This window comes from Dromaius novaehollandiae, chromosome 5 (genome assembly GCF_036370855.1).
Source record: "Dromaius novaehollandiae isolate bDroNov1 chromosome 5, bDroNov1.hap1, whole genome shotgun sequence".
Lineage (NCBI taxonomy): Eukaryota > Metazoa > Chordata > Aves > Casuariiformes > Dromaiidae > Dromaius > Dromaius novaehollandiae.
The window spans coordinates 65490524-65509729 of record NC_088102.1 but is presented as its reverse complement, the minus strand read 5'-3'; the positions used below and the strand labels follow the sequence as shown (position 1 = coordinate 65509729).

Here is a 19206-nt window from a genome sequence, read left to right as displayed (position 1 = left end):
GAAAAGCGCCTCTGCTTTTAGGGCAAACTTTATATTCCTTTGGATTTACGGCTTGTTAATATCACCAGTAAATTCAATCCTGTGTGACCATACCAGCTCTGCACTAGCATCTGTAGTATATAATTGGCACCTAGGCTTTACACATGGCCCTCAGCACAAGTGTTGATTATAGTAACAACAACAACATGCTCCTCCTGTACAAAGCTGTTGAGCAGATAAATACTTTACACTGTGAACTGCTTGGATATTATGGTCCTTGGGTATGTGTAAGAACTGTGGCTAGTAAGAACTGTGGCTAGTACTGTGAGACTGCCAAGCTCGGAAAGTCATCTTAAAGATTGAAAACAGAATCAGATCTTTAAGTTGTTTGCTTGTCATGCATCGGGCCAGGCATGGACAGATTCAGTTCAGATTTGGCCCCAAATGTGTTTAAATTAAAAGCCTAGCAATTACGTTCCTATGTTTGTTTCTGTAGCTGCTGTGTACTTTGATTTATTGCAACAAAAAACATTCTCTTGGAAGTAATTGTCAACTGAATACTGCTGCTTTGTGAGAGTGTAACCTTCTCTAAAACTGGATATGGACAGAAATGAAAACTTGCCTCACTTCTTTTCATTGTCTAGGCTCAGAGGAATGAAAGTATATGAAGATACACAGGCTCGAGAAAATTGGCTTTTAAAATCCTGTAGAAACTGATGTGCTTTAATAACATAAGAAGAGAAATTAAGCCTTTTTTCAACAGTACATGTTTTCTAAAGTCAACTGCCCATTTAAAAGCCACATAAGAAAAAGTCAGAAGAGGCTTTACTTTGGGAAATATGACAGACACATTCTCAAAATCTCCTTGGTTTCAAAAGGGTGCACAGCAGGACAAGATAGTTTGTCTAACATTTAACCTGGGTGACATTGCTCCTAGTTCTATGCTAGAGGAATGAAGTTGGCATAAGAGTCCAGATCCTGGAGTTCAGATATGGACTTGAAGTTTTTAACTGATGCCTATGTGTAGGATTAAACAGTCTGCTGGTAATATCTCCAGATCATCTAGTCTGCCACAATATCTGTGCAAACCAATATGATACAATAATTGTTAATTCATACCATTTTCAACCCTTCATTAACTCCTGTTATAAACTTTATGCCCTATGTTTATGCCCTAGAACTTCACAGGATTTATTATTTTATGTGTAAACCACACAGTTAGGTTACAGAACAGCCTTCACCACTAGTCAAAAAATTATATAGATGTTCTGAACCTCAAAACCAGGTGCATCAAAATTGAGGCTTCTTTAGAATGCCATTGGTTTATACATGGATTTAGGCTATAGTGCCAGATTATCAAGGATGTGCAGTTCAGGAAAATCATATTTATTTTTCCTAACCCAGCTATATCTATGTCTTAGATTTAAGTCAGGAAAGATATGATTTGCAGAACAGTACAGTAGATTTTGGTTTTGTAAACAAGTATAGGAAGGGTAATAAACTGAACAAAAGGACAGGGCTATCACATTGGCTTGCATATGACAGTCACAAGCACATTCCACTTCCACTGTGTCCCCGAGTTAAGCCTGGCTACCTCTGTGGAAACATCTGTGGCTGAAAGCATGTTTGAATAGGTAGATGTGAATCCTTGTAACATGCACTGAAAAGCTGCTCCTGCATGGAACATTCCTGTCCTCTTTAATAGCGTCCAGTTCTACGAGGTGTAGTGAATCAGGCTGCTGCCCTAAAGACACATCCTCTAGGCTTGTATGGAAGGGCTGGCAACAAGCAGAAAGGTTTTTTAAATGTTTGTTTCCTCCAGTTTTGGCATCTGGTCAGAGCCCGTCCAGACCCCCCCTTTCCGCTACAAGAGGACAGACGCCAATCTGTGAGCCGTCAGCCTTCGTTCACGTACTCAGAGTGGACAGAGGATAAAAATGAGGATGACTTCCTAGATTTGGATCCTGTACCGGAGACCCCGGTCTTTGACTGCGTAATGGACATTAAAGCGGAGACAGATCCAGCTACGCTAACAGTTAAATCCGTGGGCTTGCAAGAAAGGTAGGGTAGATGCAATGAAGAGGGGAAAGTTTGGTCCCAGACTTTATGGGCTTAGGAGTTCTGTGCCTAACAGGAAGCTTTGTTGCCTGCATGAATGACACTTTAAAATGCAGTTTCAAAGCCAAGCAGCTGCTTTATTTTCTATCTGTTTTCAGTCCAGTCATAAATATACAATATACTAGCCAACAAATGTGTGGTTTCCAGATGGCTGTCAACAAGTCTTATTCAGAAATGATATTTGTTTCTTTTAGGAAATCTATTTGTGTTTGATTAGTCTTTTGCCATTCCCCAAGATGGCAGCTGTGTAGCATGAAAACCACTGTAGGGCGCTGAAACTTTTTACCGCCGAGAGGTAGACCCTGTTAATTTTTTTTCCTATCATTCCTGCTGGAGGATTAGTCCTTTCTCCAGAAGCCAGTTGTAGTACAAATGGTCATCTGTAGTAGTTCTCTTATGGGTTAATCCTAAAGTGAATGAATGCCTTTGAAATGAATCTGATACTGAAGTTTGGGGTTCACTCCTTGAACCGGTGGGAGAACAGAGCTTCTAAGATATTAACAGCTGGGAAAGGACAGTTTTAAGAAAAAAGGAAGATGGGAAGGATGCAGTATTGGTTTGTGTTGCATTTCTCCATCTTCACTCATGTATCTTACAGAAGGGTCACTGTGATGGGCATGCTCTGAAAGACACAGAAGCCCAGAGATACGTGAATTCCAGAACGTGTGAGTGGGGACAGGGGAAGGTGCAGCAGAGTACTGAGCACTCAGTTGGGTTGAACTCTTCTTACACTTTCATCCATAAGATTATTTCACTTTACTAGTCATGTGTCTGCATGCACGTACATATATGTGTGTGTGTGTGTATAAGGAAAGGAGAAGTACATCAGACTTGGCATCTTCATCTCTGAAGCTGGAGTTGGTTTAAAGTTCCTATCCTTTCTTCTTCTGTAGACCACAAGAAGCCTGAGTTTACATGGTTGGCAGCCTCCATCTCTATCTATGTTGCATTCTTTCAGTTGTCTCAGGAAAACAGAAGGCAGATCTCAGGGATAGAAATCCCGTCAAGAAATTCTGCAGAGGTGGCGGTGTTATGAATAAGAATGAGGTTACTGGAGGGCTCAGCATAGAAAAGTATCACTTTTCTTTCTTCCCAGGTTTTTAAGCTTAATTGGAGTGTTAACAATAGTTAATGCTCTCATCTAAAACTTAAAACAAAGAGTAGATCATCTAAAAGTGTATGATACCAAGTTTCCAAAGCTCCACATGCTGCTATTTGATAAAAGTGGAGTGTTACAGCAGAGACCTTTAATTTGCCCGTATGGGCTTACAATGCTTTTTCTCTCACTTTAATCATGGTTACATAACTTGTCCTAAAATGTCACACCTTTTACATTATAATTTTCTGCTTTAAATATGAGATTACAGTGACCTCTAGGGCATGTCCCTGAGCCTGTTGATAAGCAGTGAGTTTTGCCATTGTTTTCATTATAGGCAAGATGGGTCTTGAAATGCAACCGAGTCATTTGTGCCTTTCACCATCCGTGATTTCATTCCATCTCTCTTTAGAGACTATGCCATTTCTTCTCAGGTGACAGGCTGCAGGAAATCTACAGTGTTTCAAGAGACCTAGGGAATATCAACAACAAATAAAAATTGTTGAAGAAGCAGAGATGGGATATAGGAACCAATTGCTTGAAGTTCTCACACTATATAGAATGTATGCACTAAGATGTAAAATAAATTTTTTTAACATGTGCTCGAGAAGTCAGAGGCTATTTCAGATTTGGGTTGTGCTCTGACAGATTTCATTCACATCAAGCATTGGTCACTCTTTATGTGTTATTGTGTTAAATTCCCTACCCACCCCTCTTTTTCATCCAGTCTGCTTCTCCATCTCTTTCATTTCTGTCATTCCTTAATCATCTGCACCATTACAAGGATAACCACTAGCTAACTTGGAACAGTGCTGAATGTCATCCTTAAGAAGAGACAATCTCATTTCCGCATCCTGAGGAGATATTAATATCTTTATGTACATAGTCTCTTCTACGTTAAAAAAAATGAGAAGCATTTGTTACCAGTCAAATGCAGGTATTGCTGGGGGAGGAGGAGGGTGTTGGGGCGGGGGGATGTAGTAGCTATTTAACAGCTCACGGGATAGGGTCAAAATCTTATAAAAAGTGCCACTAAAAATTCAATGTCTACCACTGTTGGTTGTTTCATGCAAGATTATTTTCCCCATGACTGTGAATCATAGCAGGAGGCTGGCTGCACATCTTTTGGAAACACTCCTGAATCCAGAAAAGGGCTGTCAGCCTAGTAACAACTTCTGCCCTTCTCTGTGAGCTGGTTTGGCCTGTATGCACATGTATTTTTCAACAGCTCCTGCAAGTAGTTCCTAAGTAGATTTTTGCCAATTGAGAGTCACCAAATATAGGTCTATTGTGTGGATGTATAGAATATTACAGATAGTAATCATCATATTGCATGGTGTTATTATTGTTTTAAAGATACTCAACTACAGATTCGTTGATGACGTTTGGACCTTACTTTTGTCTTTTTTGTGTGAGATTGACAGAAGCTCAGGAATGCTTTAAAACTGTGTTCAATAAACATTGCTCAGATTTTGACTTCTTCATTTTATAGCATGGCTAACTTATGTAAATGCCACTAACATTTCTACACTCAACAAACACCAGTGTCTTTATCATCACTGTCAAAATGTTAGGGCCTTCATTTTACCCTTCTCACGATTAAGTGTTGGGAAGGAAAGCTTTCCAGGCAGAAAAATTATTTACAGTAATGGGTCAGCGTCTCCTGCCATTATTCATGTTGAACTGGTAACGTTTATCTCAAGATCTTACTGCACTGATATTGTTCTGGGTTACTGGTAAATGCTTATTCAGTAGGAGAAGAGTGTGAGATCTGACCTAAAGAAAATTAGGACCAGGATTTTCACTGATAATGTTTAAAATGTCAGTCTGTATTTAGACATCCAAAAATATGGTGTGATCTACCGAAGTGCTAAAACTTCCTTGCAGTTGCCTGCTCAACATCTTTGAAAAGCAAGTTGCTTGTATTTAGGTGACAGTACAGAGAGTTACCTCACTGTAGACAACATTTTGCAAGTGTTGGCTATCATCTTCCAGTCTGTTTTCGTTACAGGAATAGTCTTCTGGTCTTGGCTACATCACCCGTTGTTCACAGGTAGTGACAGTAATGTACCCAGCATAATCAGCTGAGGGTTTTTCTGAAATTGCTGTTTATCTGTCATTGGCACTGTATCCATTGCTGACATGTACTGGCAATGGTGGGTCAATCTCTTCTGTTGTAAACAAACTCTGATTGCTGTCTTTTGCAGAAGAGGTTCAAACGTTTCACTCACATTGGATATGTGTACACCAGGCTGTTCTGAACAAGGTTTTGGCTATGTCATGTCACCACGGGAACAGTCAGCTCAAGAATACCTCCAGACAGCATCAAACATCCTTACTGAAGAGGAGCTGCACAAGAAAGCTTTGGATCCCTTCATACTCCAGGCAGAGTTTTTTGTGAGTATTCAGACCTCTCTCCATAGAGTAAGAGTCCAGCAGCATCAGAAAAGTGGGTGTTGTCTCTCTTCTGTGAGTCTTGCTATTATTTTCTGCAAGGCTAAAATTAGTAAATAAAAGCTCCACTTCCATCCGTGAAGCGCTTAATGAAATCCTCAAATTCATCACCCTTTGAAATGTCAATGGTCTAAAAGGTTGCAGTGATCTTGCCACTTACAAATGACAGAATTGGTCTGGCAATGAAAAACGGCTGTGTTTTCACAAATTTATTTATTTTTCTCAGCATGTTGTGTTCAAGGGAAAAATAATTCACTAGAGTATAGAAAAAAAGCCAAGTTTGCTGTAGGCCTGACTTCTTGAAATCTGTGGAGTTGCCCTAGGGATGAAATCAACCTGAATGAATGCTCTTTACTCCTCAGTGCTTGGCATGGAGCTATTGTCAAAATTGCCGGAATATTCTCCAGACAACTGAAGCACAGAGTGGCTACGTCACTCAGCAGGAGCCGTGGAGAATATGCTTTATTGTTTTTATCTGCACAAAAATTATTTATTAGCTATAAACTGCTCTTTTAGTTGCTTTTAGGATTCTGAAGTATGTTTCCCTGGTTTCTGTGTCTTCTCTTAATTTGGGGGAAAGAACTCTTAGCCTCATTTGGGGGAAGAATACAGCTTTGACATAAACAGATGAAGTAAGCAGGTGACAATTGGGTTTCTAAGTAGTTTGGGATAAAGGCCAGATACATTTCAGTCTAGTCACTACCATGGCATTTTAGTTATTAGTGTTCCATCTGAGTGTCCTCTTAACTGTTTGAGTCTCCCCTGTAGGTGCTGCCGTTTGTACCTGGGCAAAAAAATGCAAAATGCTGCAGTGGATATGACTATTACATCTGCTAGACAGGGTTGTAAACTACTGCACAAGATGGGAACTAACCAAGGCACAGCCTCTGCACCCTGGGGCATTTCAGGGCATGTAACCAAGAGCTACTGAAATTAATGCCATCCTATCAAATATTCTCTTAGGTGTGGAGTCCCAGCAGAGTGGGGGGAGGAGGATGCTTTGCAACCCAGCAGTCCTCTCAACCTGTCCTCTTTGTGACTTGTAAGGTTTAACACTTCAGAGTACTCCTTGCTATCCACCCTCCTCATGCAATTTCTAGGTTTTATTCCCTTTCTAAGCAGGTAGAGGTGCGATAGTTCGGACCTTAATTTTAAAATAAACCGCCAAATGTATGGGGCTCTTAATTCATGTAGTGCTGTACAAGTTAACAAAGAGCAACTTCTGTGTAGGCAACCTCTAATTCTTTTAATGTAAAGCATCTATTGCTGTTCTAGAGAGGAAGTGTTTGCTTATTGAGTGTCTGAGTTGACTGCTAAGCAAGTCCATGTGCAGTTTCATCAGTCTCTAAGGCCCACTGCAGCTTTCAAGCAATGAAAGTAATGTTAGAAATAGGGGGGAAAAAAAAGTTTCATTTCTCTGAGAGCTCTTGAATGAGTTTTCCTCGTGTTCAGAAAATCATTTTCATCAGCCAAACCATCCCCAACCATCTTCATTCCTTAATGAAAATTGGAAAAAGTGTAGATAAAAATGCCATTTAATCAAAAATTCATTCAATTAGAAAAAAGTAGACTAGATTTTTTTATGAAATAGTTATCACCAGCTAGCCCTGTAGCATGTGTTTTCAGTCTGTATCTAACCTACTTGGTTTTCAAAGTCCAAATTCATGATGAAGCAAGAAGCTGGGTTTCTTTTTAGAAGAAAAGTCAGAGGTGTCACTTGCAGGGCCAGCCCCTCAAATTCTTACAGGCTTTAGAGGTTTTTAAAGCAGAGTCCTGTTGATTTCAGCAAGAGTTTGCTTGAGTAATAAATGACAAAGAAAGACCACAGAGCTTGGCTCAGGCAGAGTTTTGGGTGACTAAATATCACATAACCAAGGAAAACATGTAGATTTAATTCCCAGGCAGTTCCCCAAATTGAGAAGAAACTACGTGCTAATTCCACCAAAGAGTACTTCTACAATTGCTTTATTGTTGTATTATTAATTGCCTCTGGTTAAGCCCAACACTATGCTCACTGCTGTTTAATGCACAGAATGCAGACAGTCACTCTTCCAAAGCTCCAGAATTTAACGTAATCCATAGCTCTGCTCATCCTAATTTCCTCCCAGCGTGAGGACTGCCTGCCTGTCTTACGCAACCCTGACTCCGTTCCCAGTATGTCCAGTACTGACCTCCCATCTCTGGTGTGCTGCGGCTGGGAGGGCCAGCTGTGCTCGCAAGCTCCCACAAGCGTCTTTTTTGCTGAGTCTGGCTGATGCATCCCAACCCATCGCACACCTGCTGACTCCGGTCAGTGCTTACACTGTTTGTCACTGCCCTTTCTGCCTGGGGTTGATGCTTTGTAAAAAATGAGCAGTGAGAACAAGAAGCCCCTCCATCTCTGTGTGTCCTTTAGTCCAGTAATGTAGAGAGCAAGTAACCAGTGAACACCTGTTTGCTGTCCTTGCCCATGGATCAGGGAAGTGTGGAGAGTGCAAAGAGTGACCCCCCCCCCCCCCAAGTCCCTAGTGCCAGGTCACACTGCCAGCCTGTCATAGTGTGTGTCATAATTTGTTGCTGGTGAGAATCATCAGCAAATTATTCGCTTTGTCCTGAGAGAGAGGAGGAGTGTGAGTCAGAAAGGATGGTGTCTGAGGTCCAGCGATTTTGGAGGAGGGTGTCTTACGTACCACCTTTTGCAGAGTGCCTACACTTGTAATTCAGTTCTAATAATACTAGGAGCTAACATAATGCCATTGTGCATATTACTCAATGAATCAGTCACTATAAGCGTTTTCATATTAAGTATTTCAGAAAAGAAAGCCAGTGGCAGTAAAAGGAAACATCAATCATGTTTTGGTGGTAAATCGCTAGAAGTGCAGTACCATATGTTTCAGCTGACTTCATCACTTCTCCTTCACAGGCAGGACGTAATGGGTTTGGGTTTTTTTATTCCTCTTGTGAATATAATAATACTACCTACTCTGCATTTTTTGAACAGGAAATTCCAATGAACTTCGTTGATCCAAAGGAATATGATATTCCAGGCTTAGTGCGGAAGAATCGCTACAAAACAATTCTCCCAAGTAAGTTCCCTGCTTTTTAAGTCAGTGAGGCATGGTGGTTTGTTCCACATGCTGAAAGGCTTTGCACTTTGCTTTCCAGGATTTATCAGCTGTGTTGTCACTACTGTGTGTTGTCCAAAAGCAATATTTATGAAGCAGCAACATGGCTTTGAAGCATAAATCAAATTTCAAAAGGGGTACAGAGAATGGAGAACCTAAGATTCACTGATCATCAGGAGGACCCAAGTTTTTAAGTCATTAGAATTGAATCATGTGGTGCTGTTCTACCTGAGACCTTGGTGTGTTTATTCTTATGTTACTTAGTGTTTTTTGTGATGAATTCCTTTAGAAGGGCTAAATTCTAGCAGTGTTGTTATCCTGAGCAATGTTTTTGCTCAGAATCATACCTCACATGCAAAATGAGAATGGGTATCAGGAGCCAGCCTGATGGCTTTACGATGATAGAGAAAATCAAAATCTTTTTCTTTTCTATTACAGTATTTTTATTTTCAGCCAAGAATAGAAATTTTGAGAAACATTTTGTTTTGGAACTGATTTTTAGAAATATCTTCTTCTTCCTCTCTGTCATATTTCAGGATACACTGAAAATTGCTACAAGTGGAAGATGTCATGCGTCTCTTTTGGTCTAAGCCATTGTTGGAAGATGTCACCATTAGCCATAGTAACTCTATTTGCAAAGTCCAAATAGTTCTATGTCAGGTTAGCAAAGATGAATGTGGAGAAGTCAAAAATGTACTCAGCTATATATACCATTTTAGGCAACAAAACAGGTTGGAAAATGGTTCCAGGTTTTTTGTCAACAATCCCATCTGTGCAAACCTTCTGATGACTTTGCACTCCACTTGCACTCCGTGAACTCTGGCTGCAAAAGCACACAGCCAGATGTTTCAGATTTTTTTTTTGTCCTAGAATGAACTAGTGATTCAGGTGAATCATTCAAGCATTAATTCACTGTTTCTGCAGGAAAGGAAAGATTTCAGAAGTGGCTAGTGATTTCAGTTGCCTCCATTACAGATGTCCAGATGGCTTTATTTTAAAGTACCTGGATATTCTGAAGTTGATGTCTAATGCATATTTTGAGAACTGGATCCACTTCAAATATCTCAAATTGGATGTTTAAACAAAAACATCAAAACTGCTGCCATTTTTAACACCCTTTTCCTGTGTTGTAAACTGACTTGTAAAAGTATATGGCTCATTGCCATATACTTCTAGGAATGATCACTCAGCAGGTTAATCACTTGCTGCAAACTCCATCTCAGCCTTACAGGTATTTGCTGGCAGCCATTGCTATCACTTTGATCTCTCAAGATTAAGATAACTAGCTTGTACCCTACCATGCCTCCAAGGATTAACAAGCTTATTCAAAGCCCTTTATTGTCTGGATTTTTTTTTTTTCTGAATGAATCCTGAAACCAGCAGTCTCTGTGCAATGTTATGTCACAGGGTTGCTGGCTGTGACCAGAGCATGGCCTGACGTCACTGAGGAAAGAAGAGGGCTTCCCCGTTAGCTCTCCCCATCTCAGAATACGGTGCCAGCAGTGAGAAAGCTAACAGGGAAGCTCTACATCCCCTCTAAGTTGAAGATTCCAGTAAATTACCCGTGGGCAAAGTAGGAGAGGGAACTGACGGCAAGTTGAGGGAGAGAAGGACACTTTTAGGCTTTAAGCATCTTGTCGTTTTCTGGTTTCCAAACTGACCAAGTGTATCCTATGCTGCTTTGTATATCTACCTAGCATTCCTCTAAGTTCTGGCTGTAGTAAGCAGTAATGGCAGGAACTGCTGAACAAGCTGCAGAAGAGCAGGCTCACACAACTGTGATTACCATTTTACTGTAGGGGACAGCAAGTGTTTGATTATCCAACTAGTGTCAAACCCAAAATCTATTACTTTGAATTTAAAAAGTAACTGAAATTCTCTTACCAGCTGCGTCTCCAGAAGTAGTCTAGGCTGGTAAGCAGTCACTTAACATAATGATCAGTTAGTCGCAACCCTAGCGTTAATTGTAGTAAGTTAGAGACATGATAATAGGCTCTAATTCATCTAGTTAGATTTTCTTTTATAGTAAATTCTTTTTGCAGATTCCCCAGTTTTGGTGGTGATGTTAGTGAAATGGCTTAAAAGGGGCGTTTTTGGTGGCAGAAGGGTCTTTCTGGAGAAATGCCATGCTAAGGATGTTAATTTGGTTATTTCATGAATGCGAAGTTGCACGTTTGCAGACAATCTGTTCCTCTTCCTCTGGGGAAGAGTCCTATGGACTATGATGGAAAATGGTAGCTTTTCTTTAGGACATTTGGAAGCACTTTTTGAATATAATAGAGAAATGTGTTCTGTGGAGTTTCAGAGGTGGGTGAGAACGTATTGTAGGATGTTGTGTATCAGTCTCATTGAATCTTTTTTTCAAGAGTCATGTCTAGGCAGACTTCTTTAATTTCTACGCAGCTCTATTGCTTTTACTCCATTCTGAGTTAGGCAGGACATTTCAGTAAGCCTAGTCAGTTGCTCTAAAATGTCAGGTCTAGTGTAAACACAAGTATATTATATTATTGTATATACTATATTATATTATTTTATATACTGTATAAAAGATTATGGAACAGAGAGCTGGCATACTGTTTGTTTTCTTGGAGGTATGGACTACTACTGTTTTTTTGTTTGTTTTGTTTTGTTTCATTTTTTAAAGGAGTGGTACCTACTTGAACCTGGCCTGTGTCCTGGTTTTTCCTGGCAGAAGTGTTTTGATCAAAGTATGACTTGATTTTTTTTTTAAGTGCCTCTTTATTGAAAATTTGAAATTTGTACCCCAGACTCTAATGATATTAAAGTGTTATTTTTGATATTTTTTCTCAAAATAATGAGCTGTTCCTGTTTATCTACATATTTCTAAGAGATGCAGCTTCAGTTATACTTTCTGTGAAACAGTGCAACTTCTTTCCATCAACAGTGCATTAATAGTCCTCTCATAACAAATAATAATATCATTGAAGTTGTTCACTAACATACTACCTTAGCAAATGTAAACACTACATTAACAGAAGAATCATAGTATTATCATTTGGAATGAAAGCATATTATAAATAATTTTTTAGTGTTTGTGGATACAACAGTAACAAAGTCCACATTGAAAAGTGATTTCAGATACTACTGCAGTTGATGAATGCTTAAAGAACCCCTTATTTACAAGTTTGTGAGGAACTCTACTTGACAGAATTCTTCAGATCCATTTTATTTCTCCTTAAAGACCCCACTATAAGTTGGACAACATAATATTATTCTTGTTATTAGTAGGGAAAATCACGTAATCATTATTCAAACTTCAACAGACTTCATGGGTGACACTGCATAAAACCCAGGCAAATGTACTTCATGCAAGGGGCCTAAATGCCGAGTCTAGTGACATCTGAAAAAGCATCTGGCAACTACTGGTGCCTTTTTATGTGATTTTGTGACATGTGGGCTTTCAGAATTACTGATCCACTGAGTTTATCTTCTGTCTTGTCTCACAGTCTCCCTAGCAGTAGAGGGGCAAGCAAAAGGGAATAGGAGGGAACTGTATTTCAGAGAAACTGACTGAGTTTCAATACTTTTGTGCTATAAAAGGGTAACTTTGTTAATACCTCTGCTTTGCAGATTGTGATTATATTATCACATTATAGATGACATGAATCAGTTCTGTCTGAGGAGAGCATTTCATGCTGAGTCTGTGTTCATAATGCAACAGAAATTGCTGTGTGCTTGGTTCTTTCTGCTTTCCACAATATCACGCTATTTTTACATGTTTTATTTTGTTCTGGTTTCTGAACAGGCTGCATTTTTAATGAAGAAGTTATTTGTGATTTGTTTTTTATATTCTCCTGGTGATATACTGCTGCTGTTTGCTGAAGCCTCTGCCACAAGGATGTTCCTTGTTAATGATGACAAACTCGTGTTACTTGTGAAAGTGGATGAATGTAGGCCTGTGTCAGCTCCCATTAAAATCAGTGGAACAGCTCCCATTGACTTCAATGCGAATTTGATGGAGTTTCCCAGATAGAATAATGTATTTATTCGTCATCTTGTTTAAACAGGAATCATGTTTCATAAACAGCCCCAATGAGAGAAACTCAAGTACTGAAACAATTTTGCGAAGTACATGAGACTGTTAATATTCCTCTGTTTCTCTTTAACCATCGTATTTATTAATAGCACATCTCAGAGTTTAGTTCACTGCAAGACAAAACAGGGGAAGAGAGTTATTGTCTTCTCTCTTGCTTTCAGCCAAGGAATGTGTGTTTATGGTTTGGGAGAAAAGGTGTTTGCTCTCATTTCATAAAAGATATTCTAATGTCTTACAAGTCAGGATGTGTCCATTGACCAAATGAATTGAGAAATACCTTCCTAGAGCTAAAAAGTTAGTGCTTTTCTAGAGTAACTGTGCAACCCTGACTCTCCAACAGGAACAATGAAAAAGGCTTTAGAGAGCAGGTAAAACTATCAGAGGGAGCAAAATGACCCCAACCATCCTTTCCCTTTTGTTGTGTTAACATTTTAACATGGGAGCTCTCCAAGGCCACTACCTTCTGTTGTGATGCCCATGTATGCATCTAAATGTCTGGCTGTACAAAATAATCTTGTGTCTCTCGTTCACTCCTCTCAGCAACTGATAAACTGTAGCTTATCTCTTTACACATTTCAGATCCTCACAGCAGAGTGTGCCTTACCTCAGCTGATCAGGACGACCCCCTTAGCTCTTACATCAATGCTAACTACATCAGGGTAAGAACTCAACAGTCCAGTATGACTGACTGGCCTCTATCGGCCACTGTTAATGTAAACAGAATTGCAACATCCACTGGCTTTTAGAGGCATCCTAGCTGATCTGATCGCTCTTCTCTCCTGCTTGCATTAACTGAAAACCAAATCTCAAAGTGCAGCTATACAGGTTCAGACCAGACAAAAACACACTTCTGCACTTACTAATGTGAATTGGTTGTCAGCTGGCCTGACCAAGGCACTAGAAAACAAGCCTGTATAAGGCTCTTGACCTAGCCAGAGTCACCTCAAGGCTAAGGGACTCTGATTACTGGAATTGTGAGGGTCCATATTCTGCTTTTGCTCCTATGTGCACATGTGCAGGAGAGAGATAGGGGAAGAACTGATGCCATGGAGTCTCCATTCCAACCAGTGGTAGTTCTCTGTTTAAAGACTGAACCCTCAAGGTTGTGGTGGGCATCCCTGTTAAAATTGATCTCTTGTTGTTTTGTTGGCAGGGCTATGGAGGAGAGGAAAAGGTATATATTGCTACTCAGGGACCGATAGTTAATACTGTAAGTGATTTCTGGAGAATGGTGTGGCAGGAGCGTTGTCCCATCATTGTCATGATTACCAATATAGAAGAGATGAATGAGGTAATGGTGTTACATATAGTCTATATTTTATCTGTATTCTAGCAGATATTTTCAGCACAGATGCTAAGTCTGTGGAAATAAGTGAAAAGAAGCTAGTTTAGTGGCCTGAGCTATCAAAGCCAGCATTAAATTTTTCAGGCTCAGAGATGATGTGGGTTTTTTCCTGCTTTCCGACGAGGTGACTGTAAGTCTTGTTTTGCTGTCTGACTTAGCCTACTGCTATTTTTGCCATTTTTCCTCTCCCAGCTCACCTAAGGCCTCTATAAACCCAGCTCTATTTGCAGAAACTCTTTAAAGTCCTCTGTAAAGGTGTCAAAGCAATAGCGCTCCATCCCTACTTATTTTTAAGGTTGAATATCTTTAATTAACAGAGTCAGTACTTCTTTTTCTTGCATTTATTATGGTTCAGTGCCTATATTCACCTTTCTTTGAGGCTATCCCTGATTCGTGGAACGTACTAGTTACAGTGACCAACAACTACAGCTGACTTGGGTACAGAGGGCCTCTTATTGAATGCGTCTAGGAAATGCCACTGGAATATTGAAGTTGATCGAGGTGCTTAAGTTTTCTATTCACCACATGCTGGAGTTTGTACTTCTGGAAATTAAATCTTCACAATGTTTCTGCTAATCCACCTAATGTGATACTATTTTCAGTTTAAAATCTTGCTGCCTTCCTGCTGTTCATTACCAACTTACCTGCTGAAATACTTGCCCCATAGCAAAGTTGGCAGAACCACATGTCTGAATTTCAGTTCACAGGCAGGTATCAGAGTTCAGGCCCACCTTCACTGGCAGAGTAGTATGTGAGACTGTGGTTTGGGCGTGGATTGGTCTCTGCATCCTCCCTCACCTCTGGCAGCAAGGTGAAGTAGAGCGCTCCAAATGGTGTTTCTTAGACTGCAGCAGCACTAATATTTGTCAATGCTTGTTCCTGAGAACCCAGTGGTAATTTAGGTGGGATCGTCTCCTTTGGAGAAGAAGCTTTAGACACTTACATGCCCAAGAGTGCGGGCATACCATCACACACGCTGAGTTATGATGGCTTACTTGCTAGCTAGTAGCTGAGTGGCTGTAATTATACATGTGCATAAACCTTTAGCTTTCCCCGGTTGTGAAGTAAATTGCTTTAGCCTGAATTTCTGTGAAAAAGACATGAACTAGATGGACGCACACAGAATTACTATGCTTTACAAGTTAATAACCATCAGTTATTGCAGCCAGCTGATCGGACAGATGCTCTCACGATATTTCCAGTGCAAAGTATAGAGTGTTGCTGGCTGGAATGTTTTCTCACTGAGGTTTGTACTAACACGTTTCAACTCACATCTGCCTCTGAGTGAGAGGAGCACACAGTTTGTTACTACAGAGCTGAAGTAATAGCTTTTTCATGGGCCTGACGGGCCAGTTTATGGCAAATAACATGTTAAGGTGTTATGACATAGTGTACCAGAATCGTTTAAGCACTTTGAAGAGGTTTACTCTTTTTAAGGAGGAGGAAAAGGCGGAGGAAATTCTGGTCCTGTATGTTGTATGTGTTGAGGAGCTCTCCCACTATAGCTTTTATAGCAAGGTTGTACAACAGGAATGCAAAATAACCTTTACATCCAGAGTTCTTCTAGTGCACCCTGACAAAGTATTTCACCCATCATATCAGCCTTGGGAAACAGTGCACTGCAGTGCTGTTGCACTATATAAGTGGAGCTTGCTGCAGCCTATGTGTCGTAACAGAGCTGTTGAGTCTTTTCTGATACCTTTTGTGTCAAAAATTAAATGATGTCAGGAATCTCAGCCATAAATATAGGGTAAGTGCTTCCATGTGAATGTTTCCTATACTCATTCCCTTTTTTCCATAATGCATATTAATATATGAATAACAGGACTCGGAGTATATAGCTTGAAAACCAAAACCTTTGTTCTCCCATTATGCTAGTAACAGAGGCTTTGTGTTTCTCTTTGGTGCAGTGACTTTGCTAATACGAGTGTGAAGAGCTCTGTATCTCAGCCCTCTGTCACATCTAATCCGAACTGACAGACAGCCCACAGAAATGAGTGGGCAATCTTACTCCACTCTCTGAAGCAGAACAACGTCTGTGCTATTGATAGTTGCTAGCGCACTTGACGATTTTTACAATGGATTCTGCAGTTTAAGAGGAGGGGAAGAAAAAACGCAATCTGCGTAAATAATTTTTACAGACACAGTGGGCCACATTCCCAGTGGGTTATTAACTGGTGCACTATGCAGATGGAAGAACACTGATTCTCCCACACAAAAATTTTGACTCAGTACTTTTCAAGATACTTTTCTGTTGTTTGTCTTCCTTCTGAAGTGGAATTATTTTTGGTGAGGGAGAGCAACACATGATTTAACTTGCCACCTTACTTCAAGATTGTGCCCAGTCATGCAAAAGAGGAAGCTTACAAACATCCTCTTTAACAGGTATTGTCCAACAGCAGATCCTTATTCTCCTGTGATAACAAAGTTGCTTCTTCCTTTATCACAAGGGAGCCTTTATCTCAGACCCTGCCTTCTTCATGTCATTCCCCTTGAAAATCCCCTTTCATAACCCAGTCCCTACACCACTGTTGCAAATGCTTGTCTCTTCCCTTGCGTACTGACTAGCTTAAGGAGAGACTGCGTACAAAAAACACCAGTCTTTGTCAGTCATCTTTCCAGGATAGGAGAGTTCCAGGTTCCCACTTTACTCGTGTCTAGGGTATCAGTACCACAGCTGAGATGTGCAGATGGACTATAGCTTCAGCTTCTCTGATTGTCTGGTTGTGTTGGCTGCATCCCTGGCTGCGTTTTGGTGAAATTGAATGCAGTGTTCTAATAGTTCTTATGGCTGTTGCCTCCTTTTAGTTCCCTAGCTTCGATGAAAGATTCCCCATCCCCATTTAAAGTGGGTTTTGGTACATAATCTAAATTGCTAAAATAACTCCAGTCATGTTCTTTTGTATGAAAAAACTACAAAAATGATAATTTTGTTTTTGGAGAGCGAAGGCCCTTTGTCAAAAATTGAAAAGATGTATTTTGTGTTTCCATATCCATTTATGCACACCACAGAAATACTAATAATCAGTGTACATAATACTAATGATTATCATAAGAAAATAATTAATACAAAAACACAAGTTATTAATAAGCATAGACACCTTATCACTGGTCTCCCTAGTGAACCTTCAAAATACACATCATCTTGCGTGAAGGTAAATTAGGATGTGAGCATTTAAAAGTGGTCATTAGTAGTTATTTTATTTGTGCGTTTTTTCTCACACAGTCAGGCTGAGTGCAGCAAAAAACACCTGAAATGTAGTCCCTTTATAGAAAGTGAAAACTCGTACTTATTATAGAAACAACCTTCATTCATATTCATCTGTGCATGCGCTCTATCCAATTTCAGAGGAGTAAAAATGAACCTCCCTTGGTGTCTGCTTAACTAGATTTATTTTATATTGCTCACAGAAATGCACAGAATATTGGCCAGAGGAACAGGTCACCTACGAAGGAATTGAAATCACAGTTAACCAAGTCATACAAGCAGATGATTACCGTTTAAGGCTCATCACCCTAAAGGTAAATGATTCAAGTGTACTTACCATAACTTGGAAATCTAAACCGTTAAACAGGACCATTCATGAAGAGCTGTGCAGCAATCTTCTCCACAGTGTACTACCGTACAAATACCACTTTTCATTACTGCAGTTGTTACGGCTTTGCCCAGTTCACCAACATACAAAGGCTATGTTACTATAAGCAGTCAGAGATTTAGACTGCATATGTACAACCGGAAGATTTCCAGGCCAATTGTAAAAGTAATGGGTTCACTTACTGGAAGAAACCAGTGAGTCATTCTGTGCTTGTCTCTTCTGTGTTGACTGGTCATTTAGAATGACATGTTAGCTCAGGGATAGCTTCCTACCAGTCTTTGCAAGTCATACTTAAGACAGCACTTGTAGAGTAATCTGATAAACTCTGCAATGTTTTTCTGCAGCGTTCAAAGGCTTGGGTATGCTTTGGGCCACTGACACAAAAAAGGCATTACACTGATTTACACTGTATGTAGTATGGGAGGAGTACATGACACATTTCGGTTATACTTCTCGTCTTTATAGAAGCATTATTAAGATGCTCTCAGACTGCTATATACCCACCAGATTTTTATACCTGCAATGACTTTTGTGCTACTAACAAAAGGTGGGAGTGTTGAGACCTGAGCAAAAGGTTTTTTAATTTTGCTTGCCTGGCTAGTTTCTCTCCGCAGTGGAACTGCTGGTCTGCTTGTCATTTATCAGTGGTGTGGTAACACCAGTTTTGTTCACCATGGCTGAACCCCTTTCAATAAGTACTGTTCTAATTTATGCAACAATTTATTCTGAATAATTTGGCTGACTTGACAGGGAAGATGCTTTAATGGATCATTCTAGTCTAAGACAAACTGTTGGTGCCCTTTAAAAAACACTTCACCACAACATCCCCCATGCTAGCATTTCTAGGCATAGTATCCTTCCAACTAACTAGATGTCTAGTTTTACATGCCATTAACCGCACTGTCATCTTGTGAATACAGAGTTTCAGCATAGGTTTAGTTTTTAAGTACTCAGTTGCTACTTACCTAAAGTACCAGAGTCCTATTCTATAATAGTTTTCATTGCTAGATTCTAGAGTCTCAAGCTACATATTTTAATAAGAACAGTCTATTTACATGTCATTTATCTACCAGATCTACCCCGACCTCAGTGTAACACCACAGTTTCTTTCCAAGCAGAAAAAACCCTCCTTTATCGAACCAGTTTCAAGGCTCTTCAGCCATATGTTAATAGGCAGAAAGCGAGCATATGAAATCCCATGTCTGGATTTCTGGATTGAGTGTGGAAAGTCTGTCACTCATGCTTTTGGCAAAGACAGCAAGGAGAATATCGCGCTTTCTGACAAGTGGGAAGTAAAGATGATTTTTCAAGTGTTTTGCAGACTTGCAGCAGTCTTAAATACAGCCTGTCTCAGACAGTACAGTGCAGCAGCAAGACTAATACTTAATTCTACTGGAATGAAAGTAGATTACAGAATTGGTCATTTTTTTAGTTATGATGGAACAGAATTCCCTCAG

The 19206-nt window shown here is 39.9% G+C and overlaps 1 protein-coding gene across 6 annotated transcripts in view; it reads left to right on the top strand.

The window, feature by feature from the left end:
- PTPN5 (protein tyrosine phosphatase non-receptor type 5) overlaps nucleotides 1-19206 on the top strand; it is an 87829-nt gene that overhangs the window by 55808 nt on the left and 12815 nt on the right. For 5 of the 6 annotated variants that reach the window (XM_064513119.1, XM_026092786.2, XM_026092783.2 and 2 more), the window contains 6 exons: nucleotides 1802-2040; nucleotides 5401-5590; nucleotides 8628-8712; nucleotides 13388-13467; nucleotides 13962-14099; nucleotides 17565-17675. In XM_064513119.1, coding sequence (XP_064369189.1) covers nucleotides 1802-2040; nucleotides 5401-5590; nucleotides 8628-8712; nucleotides 13388-13467; nucleotides 13962-14099; nucleotides 17565-17675 — 843 coding nt within the window. The remainder of the gene's footprint in view (nucleotides 1-1801; nucleotides 2041-5400; nucleotides 5591-8627; nucleotides 8713-13387; nucleotides 13468-13961; nucleotides 14100-17564; nucleotides 17676-19206) is intronic. The other variant, XM_026092789.2, reaches the window with a different exon arrangement.